At 33.6% G+C, this 13,263-nt stretch overlaps 1 protein-coding gene across 1 annotated transcript in view; it reads right to left on the reverse strand.

The window, feature by feature from the left end:
• The window catches only part of LOC306872740 (voltage-dependent T-type calcium channel subunit alpha-1H-like), a 48,844-nt gene extending 35,938 nt beyond the window's left edge, over window positions 1-12,906 (reverse strand). Inside the window, exons 1-5 of the mRNA XM_079421500.1 lie at window positions 12,805-12,906; window positions 9,616-9,749; window positions 6,995-7,092; window positions 6,075-6,234; window positions 90-402 (exon numbers count right to left, since the gene is read on the reverse strand). Of these exons, the coding sequence (XP_079277626.1) occupies window positions 90-402; window positions 6,075-6,234; window positions 6,995-7,092; window positions 9,616-9,749; window positions 12,805-12,897 (798 nt within the window). The 5' untranslated portion in view covers window positions 12,898-12,906. The remainder of the gene's footprint in view (window positions 1-89; window positions 403-6,074; window positions 6,235-6,994; window positions 7,093-9,615; window positions 9,750-12,804) is intronic.
• Window positions 12,907-13,263: the final 357 nt, after the last annotated feature.

A 13,263-nucleotide genomic window follows, 5' to 3' on the forward strand; every position in this document is an offset into this window, starting at 1 on the left:
ACCTGCCTTCCTAAAAATAATTGATGACCTGTTTTTTTTTTTACATAAACTCATTCAATACCCTTTCACGTGCCGACACGTGTACACACCTGAAAGATAGCAATCCAAGCATAACCAATGTTGTCAAAGCTGATAGCCCCATTATGCGGATTGTGTTCGCTTGCATTGCAGTTGTTGTAATACAAGTTCCAGTTTACACATCCATGATGAGGGGGACCTTTGAAAACAAGATCTGTGACATTATCAGCCGTGAGCTCACAATCAGCCCCTCCAACTCTGCGCTTCGGGATGCTGGAGCAGTGCAACATTCCGTTGTCCCGAGTGGTGGAGCAAATGAAGGGGACGCCATCGGTTTCGTCTGGTCTGTAGTATTCACTCACAGACTCTGAAACATTATACAGCCTGCAGAGAGACCACATGGAGTAAGTTACGGAGAACACACACACACACACACACACACACACACACACACACACACACACACACACACACACACACACACACACACACACACACAGACACTGCTTAAGAAGTATTTTTTATTGTTAATTCATATTAACTATTGTTAACAAATTATTGTGAAATGTTAACAAAAACATAAATGTTTATGTTTCAATTCTCGTTTTAACAGAGTTTAAGCTAAATTAAAACTACAACATTAAAAAAAATAAAAAAATAAAAAAATAAAAAACAACATAATTCATTTAATTTTTAATTACTTAAAGTTTTTTTAAGTTAACTAAAATGAAAATAAAAACTGCAAAAATAAAATTTACTAGTAAAGTATATCAATGATACTAAAATAACAAAGGCACTCAAAACAGCTTTTTTTTTGTGTGTGTGTGATGCATTATTTTGATTGGATTTGGACTGGGTAGAGATTTCCATCATACATTATGATCATTTTCACTTGATCTGCTGGAATGAAATTCACATTTATTGTAGTAAAAACTGATTTTAATGATTAATTTTGCTCATTAATTATTCAAATTATTTATTAACTAAAGTCATTTCAACATTCATTGTCTCATATAATATTTAGTTGACATCCTGAGGCTGGCGATCAATATTTTGTTGGGTTATTTATTTATTTATCTTATCTAATTTATTTACTTGCTTTATTTTTTTTTAAAACAGACAGCACAATGATTTAAAGCAAAAATCAAAAAAAAAAAAAAAAAAGACCAATTGATGTTTTTGTGTATCTTTTATCAATACACTAAACTCAGAACAGAATGATAATTTACTTGACATTTAATATTTGCAAATCGCACTACATTGCATTAAAGTCTAAAGCCGCCATGTTCCTGTCGCAGAAATGTAACCAATTTAAATCCCGTTCAAAACAACTATATCATGTTCTTTCAATACAATTATAGAAAAAATATATTTATTTGATGTTAAACTAATACAAATTCTATAATAATTAATGAAAATAAGCAACACCTCTATACATAACAGATCAAAATGGTACTCTTTTCAAACAGCAATCAAAATATCTGTGTAAGGCATCGAGACATCAACCACTACTCACAGAATACATGACTTGAAATATAACAATATGTGATTAACTGAAGAATTTAACTTTTTTTCAGATCTGCACTCACATCAGTAGCACTACATTTGTATATGAAGTTTCCATTTAACATTGTAGCACCATAATAGGCTTAAGACTCATCTGACTAATGCTAACAGAAGCATCCCTCTGTCACCACCTCAAAGCTACATAATAATGTGCGATAGTGTGGAGCTTTTTGTTCTCTGAGCATTTACAAACCATTTGAGCCAGGAGAGCTTCTGCTTTAATCTGTCTCACATCCTGCTTATTAAACTGAGACAGCCAGAAGAGCTTAACGCTGAGCTATTAGGTAATCACATCATCTGCAAACATGTTTATATTAGGTTTTAAGAGAGGATGTTGAAGAAAATGGTCTGAGAATTGGCCCATATGTTACTTGCCATATCTGAAACTTAGCAGCATGCTTTTTTTTTTTTTTTTTAGAGAGAGAGAGAAATTCCAATCATGCAATATGAAATGCAATATGTAAATGACTTAAAAAGGAGACCTATGGGTATTTTTGTGTACAGTACCTTCTATCAATGCACTAAACTCAAAACAGTATGCAAATTTTTTTGACATTTAAAATACCAAACTGCACTGCAATGCATTAATATTTAGGTCTACCTATCATAGTCTAAAGTGGTCATGTTCATTTTACAGAGATGCAACCAATTCAAATCTAATCTTAAACAATTCAACTATCCCATATAATTTAAAATAAAAAAGCACTAACAGAAATTTGCTCTTAAATTATCTACTATAAAATTGGGTATTTGTATTTTTAACATAAAAGATCCAAAACACACAACTGGTGCTATGTTTTCAAACATAGCAATCAAAATATCTATGAAAATCATCAAGACATTAACCACTAAATGTGTATGTCAAAGAAAATGGCCTGAGAATTGGCCCATGTATTATTAATGGTAACAGCTATGGACTTATAAATAAAACATTTTTTGCCATATAGCTAGTATTTTTTTCCACAAAATAAGTCTGAACTACAACTGCACATAGTTTAGGCCTCCCACTGCAGATTTCAAGCCAGCACATTCAAAGGGCCTGGATCCAAACCATAACATTTGTCATTTCTAGCATTTGAGATAAAACAATTCCCTCTTTTGTCACACAAAAATTGCCCAGAGGTCATCTGTTTTTTCGAGCTCATGCACTGAATGTATTACACAGATATTCTGCAGTTTAGTAAAGACCTGAGAGAAATGAGAAATAATTTACTTTATAAGTTCTGTATTTAATTTCACCAAGGTCCACACTGATATATTTCAGAGGACTGAAAGATAAGGGGGTGGAGGACACTAATATGACTGAAGAAAGAAAGAAAGACTATACATCAAAGCATTTATACTTAGAGAAAATTCAATCGAATTGCAGTGTCTTGAAATGGTAATTAGTCAGGATAGTCGTTTTTCTTTGTTAAAAATTAATTAAAATTAATAAACAAGGGAGTGGACTCCTTATGAAAGTGCCAAATCTTGTGGGCAACAGAACTAGCTGCAGACTCCAAAAATAATGAGTAGATGTGCAAACAGACAAATTTGCACATCTCATGGGATTCACTTAGACAGAAAGCTATTTTCACAACTGAGAGGTGTAATGTGATTGGCATTTTTTGTAGTTGTGCTGCAAGCCACGGTAAACATTTATTAACTGGGCCATTCTATAAAACGGGTGCCTTTTCCAATTTTACAAGGGAATTTAAAAGTAAATATTTATATGATTTTAAGCAATCTATCAAGCAAACAATGTGTATGAGAGTTAATTTATTCGGTTGTGACATGTAAAGCCAAATTAATTCATTTCAGTATATACTGTGATATAATTATGCCTTCAGAGAGACAACAAGGTTCATTATTATTATAGTTTAATCTTTTCTGAACATTAAATTATCCAGCCATGCCTTCCTGTTTCACAGAAATATAAATAGGAGGGAAAACAAAGCCCAAATTCCCTTAATCATCCATCACAATGAGAAAAACCAAAGAATATATTTCCGATGTGCAGCAAAAAGATAAGTGAGCTTCACAAATTAGTGAAGTGGCTTTAAGAAAAGAGCTAGAGCAGTGAAAATTCCCATTTCCACCATCAGGGCAATAATTAAGATTTTCCAATCGAGGGTTTCAAGAAATATTTTCCTAGCTCATCCAAAAACAAGCTCCAGCATATTCAGTTGACTGGAACTTCAAATGGGACTGGCTTCTATGGTCAGATGAAACTAAAAAATGAGCTTTTTAGCAGCAAACACTCAAGATGGGTTTGGTGAACACAGGGATAAAAAGTACCCCATGTGTACAATGAAATATACTGCTGTATTTTTGATGTTGTGGGCCTATATTTCTGCTGGAGGTCCTGGACATCTTGTTTAGACACATGACATCATGGATTCTATCAATGGCATCATGGATTCTTCTGCTATGGCCATTCCAGTCATATTCAAATAAAAGAATTCATATTAATTTTCACAGCCTTTTTTGATCATATTTACCAAGGGTGCCGATATTTTTGGCCATGACTGTATCTCTAAAAAAATAAATGTTTAATTTTCATTAGTTTGTTAAACAAACTAATGGTAACAGGGTGGAATTTTTTTTATTTAACCCTACTGAAAAAAAAGTTAAAAAGAGGAGACAGTAGCTGTTTACTTCTTTAAAGGAGGATGCTGTAAACTTTTTGGGCACTTTAAAGGAAATATATTACAGTAATAGAGTTACCGCAAAATCAAATGCTACCTTTTATCTGGCTTTCATGAAATGTGAATATTTGCCAACAGAGCTAGAACAGGTCAAAACGGCATCCACATAAAAAAGAAGTAAAATATCTATGTTAAAATACAGTAAAGTATAGTAAAAGTTGACATGAGTTATTCATTCTTAAAGTTATTAACAATGCAGCTGCTTTATAGAATGACAAAAAAGTTTCAATGAGAAACAAGACTTTTCTGAAGTAAAGGCCAATTCTTCTGAGTTTTGAATGCAGCAGATGTACATAGAATGAAGTGGATATTGTAAGTGGTTTTTGACAGACAATGCAATAAATGTTGTATGCACAAGAGAGCTGGATTTTTAAAAGGGCAGCATAATTTGAGTGAGAGAAGCATTATTGTAACAGACGTTGCTTGGATAGTGTTGGGCTTTGGGGAGGGAGCTGGAGAGAAGCAGCGATGCACCTGAACGGGTCAAGGCTTCTTTCAGCACACAGGCTTTCTGGTATGCAGTACATCAGGGTGGACAGTTGTCAAAACTGGTGCAAACAGCCTTTATGGATACTAATTATTCAACTCTTTACTTTGTACAGTCTCTAAGATCAATGAAGCCCTTATGGCATATATAATGTGAGAATTGATATCTTGTGTCAGCATACACAAAACAATATAATGCAACATTTATCCTTGGCTTTGCTGTAATCTGCTGAGAAAATATATATCCTTCTTAGACAAATTCCTCATTAAAAGGTCATTCCAGGTCTATTACCACACAAAAATATTTCACGTGTCTCTCAGTTTGTGAAAACAAAGGAAAGGCTGTACTGTGTGTGTGTGTGTGTGTGTGTGTGTGTGTGTGAAGAAGCACAAATTTCAGTGCAGGAAATATACATTTAAAATATGCCAAACCTTTTCAATAGCACAAAAATCACACTACACTTTACATTTACATTTACACTTTTTTTTAGAATGATTTCTGAAGGATCATGTGACACTGAAGGCCTGCTGAAAATTTAACTTTGCTATTATAGGAATAAATTACATTTTAAATAAATTAAAATAAAATTTTAAACTGTAAAGATATTTTACATTATTACTGTTTTTACTGCATTTTATTTTATTTTTTATTAAATAAATGCAGCCATGGTGAGAATAAAAACTTATTTAAAATACAAACTTCATATTAATGTTTTAAATGGATAGTTTATCCGAAAAAGAAAATTTTGTCATAATTTAGTCACCCTCAAAAGACGATACTTTGAAGAAAGCTGGTGAACAAACTCTTGCTGGTAGCCTGACTTCCATAGTATGAAAAAAAAAAGAAATACTGTGGAAGTCAATGGCTACCAGCAACTGTTTGGTTAACAACCTTCTTCAAAGTATCTCCTTTTGCGTTCAACAGAAGAAATAAATTTATGCAATGAACAATATGAGGGTAAGTAAATGACAACTTTTGATTTAAAGCCTCCAGCACAACTGCCTCACAAGCTTCCATTGTAAGTGCATTATTGTACACACTTGTTCTTTGCTTTTTACAAACTGAGGGATGAGTTCATATAATTTACTACAGTAATATAGTGTAAATTCAATAAACTCATTAAAACCTGGATAGTGGCCTTCAAGGACCCCCAAAAGTCATTCTTCCATCTGTTGACACAACATAAACAGTTTCCACCGAGGAACATATACCCATGTGGTTTCAGAGCATTTCTGATTGCAGCAGCAATTTTGCAAACCCCTGCAATTTGCATGTATCGAATAGCTTGCATTAAAAAGCACTGCTTGTGCACTTACATTCTTACGTTGCTGTCAAAAAAGCAGCGGTTGCGCAGAAGCCCCGCCCACAGCTGCACGCCAACAATCCCGAAGATGAAAAACACAAAGAAACAAAGCAGCAAGACATTTCCCAGCATCGGTAAAGTATCCAACAGCAATGTCACCAGGATTCGCATACCTAAGAGACAGAGATACATGATGTCACGAACACGCATTTAATAACACGTGCAATGAAGCATCTAAGCCATCAAAGTTCACTAGGCACGTTTACAGACGAGACAATGGTGTTACATTTAACTTTGACAACTCTGATCTGACATTCACACACTTCATGAACACATTTTCTCAGTGTCTGATGTGTATTCAGTAATTGAGCCAAGAAGTGAACACACACACACACACACACACACACACAAACTTGCAGGGCTTTGGCTAACGCTCGGTGGTTTGAGAATAATCGAATTGGAAACTTAACAGCCACGGGCTCTCACTCCTCACTGAGTCCAAAATCTATTACTGCTTTGCTGAACACACACACACACACACACACACACACACAAACTTATTTGGTATGTATTGACAAAAAGAGTGAGCTATAAATGGTAAGAGTATCCGTGCATGTCAAGAATTTATTGTCTCAGTCTACAAAACAGGCATGTGTGTGTGTTTGTGTATTTTTTGTGGTCCATCAACTATATGATGTTGGATTGTGGGCACTTAACTGCAACAATCAGCGTCAGTAACCATGTTAATACATCATTGGGATTCTTGTCTAGTCTGTGCGTGTGTGATTCTATAAATACAGCAGACACGTCTTTTTTCAGACCAACTACAGAGCATTTGCTTCTAATCAATAGCTGGGTTGTAAAACAGTGACACTAAGAGAGAAACGGGAAAGATATACAGATGGAAACAAAGAGAGGGAAAACAGTACTCACTGGGAACTCTGTTGATGGCTCGTAATGGTCTGAGAACCCGTATAGTTCTGATGGCTGAGAAACTAACGTTATGACCATCTAAAGAATACTCCAACATCCTAAAACACAAGCAAGAGAAATTCACAACACAATAAGGCAATATATATATATATATATATATATAAAATATATATTATATATACTTTATTATATATACTTATATATACTTTTTAAATATAAATAATATATATATACATATATATATATATATTTATATTTAAAAAGTATATATAATATATATTTTTGATAATGACATTATATAATATATCAATCAACTAATATAATATAATATAATATATTAAAAATCATACTAATGTTTTCAACCATTAGATGACTTACAGTGAAATTATAATTGTAACATATAACCAACTGATATAATATAATTTAATATAATATAATATAATATAATATAATATATAACATAACATATTTTTTCAAACATTCGATGCCATTCAATATAATGTAGGCCTTTTATATTAATAAAAATTCATAAATAAAAAATAAACAGGCAGATAAGTAATATTATGATATTGGAATTATTGTGATATCAATGTTATTTACATGTAACGCACTATATATGAAGAGTTCACTTCCAAAAACAGATAACTCCATTTTTATAAATTTTCAAAAATGATGTTTTTTCATTGTGCATTCCAATTAATCTCAATCAAACTGCAATTGAGTTATTTTGATTAAGTTAAAAAATAACTAAAAATTATTTTAAAAAAACGGAGTTATCTGTTTTTGTAAATAAACTCTTCATATATATATCTGCAGCAGTATTTATCCTCACACTAGCATTCTAAAGTTTGGGGTTGGTAATATTTTTTAGGTTTTTGAAAGAGGTCTCTTAAAGGAACACTCCACTTTAAAAAAAAAATAGGTTCATTTTACAACTCCCCTAGAGTTAAACAGTTGAGTTTTACCGTTTTTGAATCCATTCAGCCGATCTCCGGGTCTGGCGGTAGCACTTTTAGCGTAGCTTAGCATAGATCATTGAATTGGATTAGACCATTAGCATCGCTCTCAAAAATGGTAAAACTCAACTGTATAACTCTAGGGGAGTTGTGAAATAAGCCTATTTTCAAAAAAGTGGAGTGTTCCTTTAAGCTCACCAAGACTGCATTAATTTGTTGAAAAAAAGAAGTGTTAAATTGTGATATATTATTACAATTTAATCTATTGCAATTTAATTCTATCATAATATATTTTCAAAAGTAATATATTCCTTTGATGTAAAGCTGAATTTTCAGCATCATTACTCCAGTCTTCAGTGTCACATGATGCTTCAGAAATCATTCTAATATGCTAACTTGCTGCTCAAGAAACACTTTTTTTTTAATGATCACATATTTAAAACAGTTATGCTGTTCAATATTTTTGTGGAGACTCTGATACTTTTCTCAGGATTCTTTGATAGAAAGTTAAAAAGTGTAAAGCATAAAACACTGGACAGTTTAAATTGTTTCATGAATGCTGCACAGAGACTGTTAAAACTTTTCTTTCTTACTGCTCTCGAACTCACAAGCTGTGCGACAAGATCCCTAAATGACGCAACATGAGAATATTTAATGTCACTAAATTGATTTAGAATAATGATATGTTCTCCCCACTGAAAAGTGAAAAGTAGATCTTAGGCTAACATGAATGTATATGTTATTTATACTAGTTAGTGTTGGTTTAGTGCTGTTTTAGCCATACTTTTCACCTGAAGACTAAAGAAAACTAGCTGGTTAAGCTAGTTAAGGAGCCTAATGGAAACACCAGTACACCAGAAATGTGTTACCTTTGTCCGAATTAATGACCAACTTGCTACTTCCTCGCTTACTCAAGAGCACATTACCTTTTAATGAGTTTTAATGAGTGATCAGGCACTTGAACTGATTTTTGGACAGAGAGGAAAACTACAAATCACTGTGTCAGTGACAGAGCAAATGACAAGAGAGACACGATACAGACAGACAGAGAGACTCATGCCTGGTGGTAATTGTCATTCATGAGTTTAGCTGTGACACATCGACTTGACATTAGAACTTGTCCTGACATTAAAACTGGATTTGACATTAAACAAACACACACACGTACACACACACACACACACACACACACACACACACACACACACACACACACACACACACACACACACGTTGGTTTTTGTGGTTTATGGGGACTCTCCATAGGCGTAATGGTTTTTATACTAAACAAACTGTGTGTGCTATTGCCCTACACCAACCCTACACCTAAACTTATCCCTCACAGGAGACTTTGTGCATTTTTAGATTTTCAAAAAAACACCATTTAGTATGTTTTTTAAGCCTTTTGAATTACAGGGACATAGGCAGTGTCCTCATAAACCACCTTCATATTGTAATACCTCTGTCATACCCATGTCATAATACAAATTTGTGTCCTCATAAACCACATAAACATGCACACACACACACACACACACACACACACACTGACACTGTAATAGTTAAGAGTTTAATGACTCATCAAATTCTAGGAATTGCACACTAATAGTTGACTTTTTAGATTTTCATAACGTGGCGCTCTCAGCTTTGTGATTTGTCACTCACCCAGCCATGACGATAAAGAGGTCAAGGCGGTTCCAGGTGTCGCCAAGGTAACATTTCGGACCAAATATGCCCAAGGCCACCATTTTAACCACCATCTCCATAGCAAAGAATGCAAAGATGAAATCATCGAAGGCCTGTGGAGAGAAGAACCGCACATCGCTCATGAATACATTACATTAAGAATAAGTGAAAAAGTGAAATTTCATTTAAAGTGTATTTTTATACTGGTCTAATTTAAAAAAGTTTCCTCTTTAAACCTGGTTTGTTCAGTTAATCTAAAAGCAAAAACATTCCCTGTAGAAAAAATGAAAGACAAAATTTAAATAGAATTGTTTAAATAGCATTTTGGCTTGACAACAGATGTTGTTCAGGTCTGGGTAGTAACTGTATTAAGCATAGTTTGGGAAACCCATGGTATAATGTAATATTTAATGCATTTTATGATGTTAATATAATCTTTTTTATATATATTTTCTTTCTCTTGCTTTTTTATACCAATATGGTATGCTTAATGGTAAATTAGATGAAAAATAATCTTAAAGTAATCTAAAAAGCAGTCAGAATACATTAACTAAAATTAATAACTTAAATTATGTTACTAACTACAGTTAGTATTCAGTGTTCAGTAATGGATTGCAATTTGTATTTGTAGCTTTAAGGACTACTCTTTTTAAAACAATAGAAAATATGATACATATTTTAAAAAGACTTCACAATAAACATTAAGCTATTTCAAAGTTGTCTTTATTTGTATTAAATAAACTAAATTAAACATTGACTATCAAATGTTTGCTGAATGGCAGGCTAAACATATAATAAATATATTATGGTAATAGTGTGACTTATTTATTATTAATATTATTATTATTATTTTATTTTTTTTCGCCAGAGCACTATTTGAGTCTTCTCCTCCCATTTCTACCAGTGATACCTGATTCAACTTCCCACGTCTACTGCCTGCGCAGATATCAACAGCACAACTGGGTTGTAGGTTGCCAGTTTGAGGTCACAAATGGGTTGAAATTTGTATGACGTGTCTATTGTTTGAGTAGGATGCGTTTCATACAAGATCTGGCAACTGGACAACCTTAGAATAATATATTGATGTGATTATTCATGTAATGAGGTTTACAAATTATGGGAGTTTCCCAGAGAAATAACAAAATGGGAGGGTGGGCGGGCAGGAGATGGGTGAAAAAATCAGACTCCTGGGAAAAACGGCAGTGTTGACATATATGTTTTATGTTCTACTATGTTGGGATTTAGAACTGTAAATACGTGAAAATGCTTCATGTCACATACAGTGGCCCAGTGGCCACCAAAATATTTGAAGACTTCTGGACACCTAAAAATGTTTATTTGGAATATGCAAATAAATGATCTAACATCACTTTTCTAAATCATTTTTTATCATTTGCTTTCGACTAACTTTACCCAAGGTGATTATTAGCTGGTGTTTGAAGTCGGTTTCCCTCAAGTTCACACAGCTGTTCTAACAGAGTAACCACAGGTTTCGTCCCCTAATTGATCTCATTTAAAGCAGCACTTGTGTACAAAATTTAAAGACTTCAACAATAAATTTCAAGACAATCTCTGTCGGACTTCAAATTGCCTGTTGTGAGCAGTGTCCCCGTCATTATGCAGATCCACAGGTTATTTGCAAGTTGTTTTGGAGAGATTACAGATGCATATTTTTCGTAGTCTGTGTTGCTTGTGGGTTTCTGTAAGAACTGACAGTTGACGGCATTTGGGATGCACATAAACGCTGCTTTCACGCTGCTCTGTACTGAAGTTTTTCTTGATAGGATTTTGATTGATTTGTACAATAAATTGTTACAGTTATTAATCCTAGTTATTTGTTTAATACATGCCAGTTACTCTACTGAATCTGACGCGGCCTTAATGTACAGGGCTTCAGTTGATTTGCATTATTAGTCAATCCACTGACTAGTCTCAGATGTAGTTACAACTTTTGTATATATTTTAAACAATATAGGCTCTAACTAAAGAGCACTGCAGGGATGATTTATTTTGTAGGTCAGAAACAACTTTGTTTGGTTTTATCGTCCTGAAGTCAGTGGGATTTTTGAAAGGGTTTTTGGAAAAATGCCTGAAATCTGGTCGGTGGGTAACACAAGCTTAAGATATTTTTACGTTTTATTCTACATCATAAAATACATATATAATACCCCCTTGTGATTTTTAAACATCACGCTGAACAGGTAATCTCATCTACTCACTAGTCTGCTTTTAGAGACTCATTGTGTTGCAAACTATTCCAAAATGTTTGAAATGTTTTAAATAAAGACTGAAGCGTTGTTGGTGAAGTCATGTGACCATGTGTAGTTCATTTATAGTCTACATTTAACTTTTTACTTCTGATGATTGTATTTAGCCTATTTAGTTGTGTTCATTTGTGAAGATTAGTAAGAACAAAATGCGAAGAATCAAAAAACTTTGTTGGTCACAAAGCGTATTTCTGCAAATACCACTTAGTTTGATATTTTGTTTTATGTAATCCAATGGAACATTTTAAATGTGGCGTAAATGTCTACACTGTAAAACGGAACAGTGCAATGAATTAAATGAAATTAGGTCATTTCACTCAAATAATAATGAAAGTTAATTGGACTTAATTGAAATAAGTTCTGCAAACTCAAAATGTCATTGTAGTAAGGTGAACTTAAAATGATTGCGTTTTCTAGTTCCCATCATGCTTTGCTGACTATTTACATGCAAGTGTGTTGTGAGTATTTTAGATAACTACATTAGCCTGCCAGTGTTCTGTTGCAAACTAACACTTAACTATAAAGATCTGAATGAATGTGCTGTTTATAGAAGCAAGTTGTATATAATTATCATTATGATGAGTGGGGTGGGATCATGGAAGTGAGGCTTGGCTTGGCTCCCATTGCTCTCAGCCCTGCCCCAAATGTCATAAACATTTTAAGCTCTACTAACTTAAAAAAATTAAATTGAGTTCGTTTACTCAAATGTTTTGTGGCAATAAGTTTCCTCAAATGTTGAGTATTCTTAACTTTTACTGAGTAATTTTTCATGCTGCTGTTTGCATTTGTTATATGCTTGTGACCAGTCAATCAAAACAACAGGCAGAATCAAGGAATCACAGAGATTAAAGTCTTTAGGTAATCAGTCCACGTGTGTCTGTGTTATGTAAGTGTGTGTTACCTGCAGGATGCTGCACCTGTCAGAGTGGCACTCCAGGTCTTGGCAGGGCTGGAACATGCCGAGCGTGACGCAGTTGAGCAGAATCACCATCATGCTGACTCGCTCAAACCACGTAGAGCTCCAGTTAAGGTAAATACAGCTCACAAGGAAATCAAGGGTTCGAATATTCCTTTATATTCAGCAGTCATTTGTTTTCAGTATAAGAACTAGAGTCAAGAGATTTTACTCTATCAAAAAACTGACTACACAAATCGAAAAATCTTTCAAATTTTAAAAAATAAAAAATTAAAATAATAGACTATTACATTTTTAGTATAATGCCAACCATGAAGAAACAGAAAAGCGGCTTTAAACAAAACCCGTTTATTTCATAAATATAATGCTTTCACTGGTTTTGGGGTCTTTCTTGAGTAAAATGGAGTGTCTTAATACAGTTTATCTGTTCAAAGCAAAACATGA

This window comes from Barbus barbus (genome assembly GCF_936440315.1).
Source record: "Barbus barbus genome assembly, chromosome: 7".
In the NCBI taxonomy this organism is placed as follows: domain Eukaryota; kingdom Metazoa; phylum Chordata; class Actinopteri; order Cypriniformes; family Cyprinidae; genus Barbus; species Barbus barbus.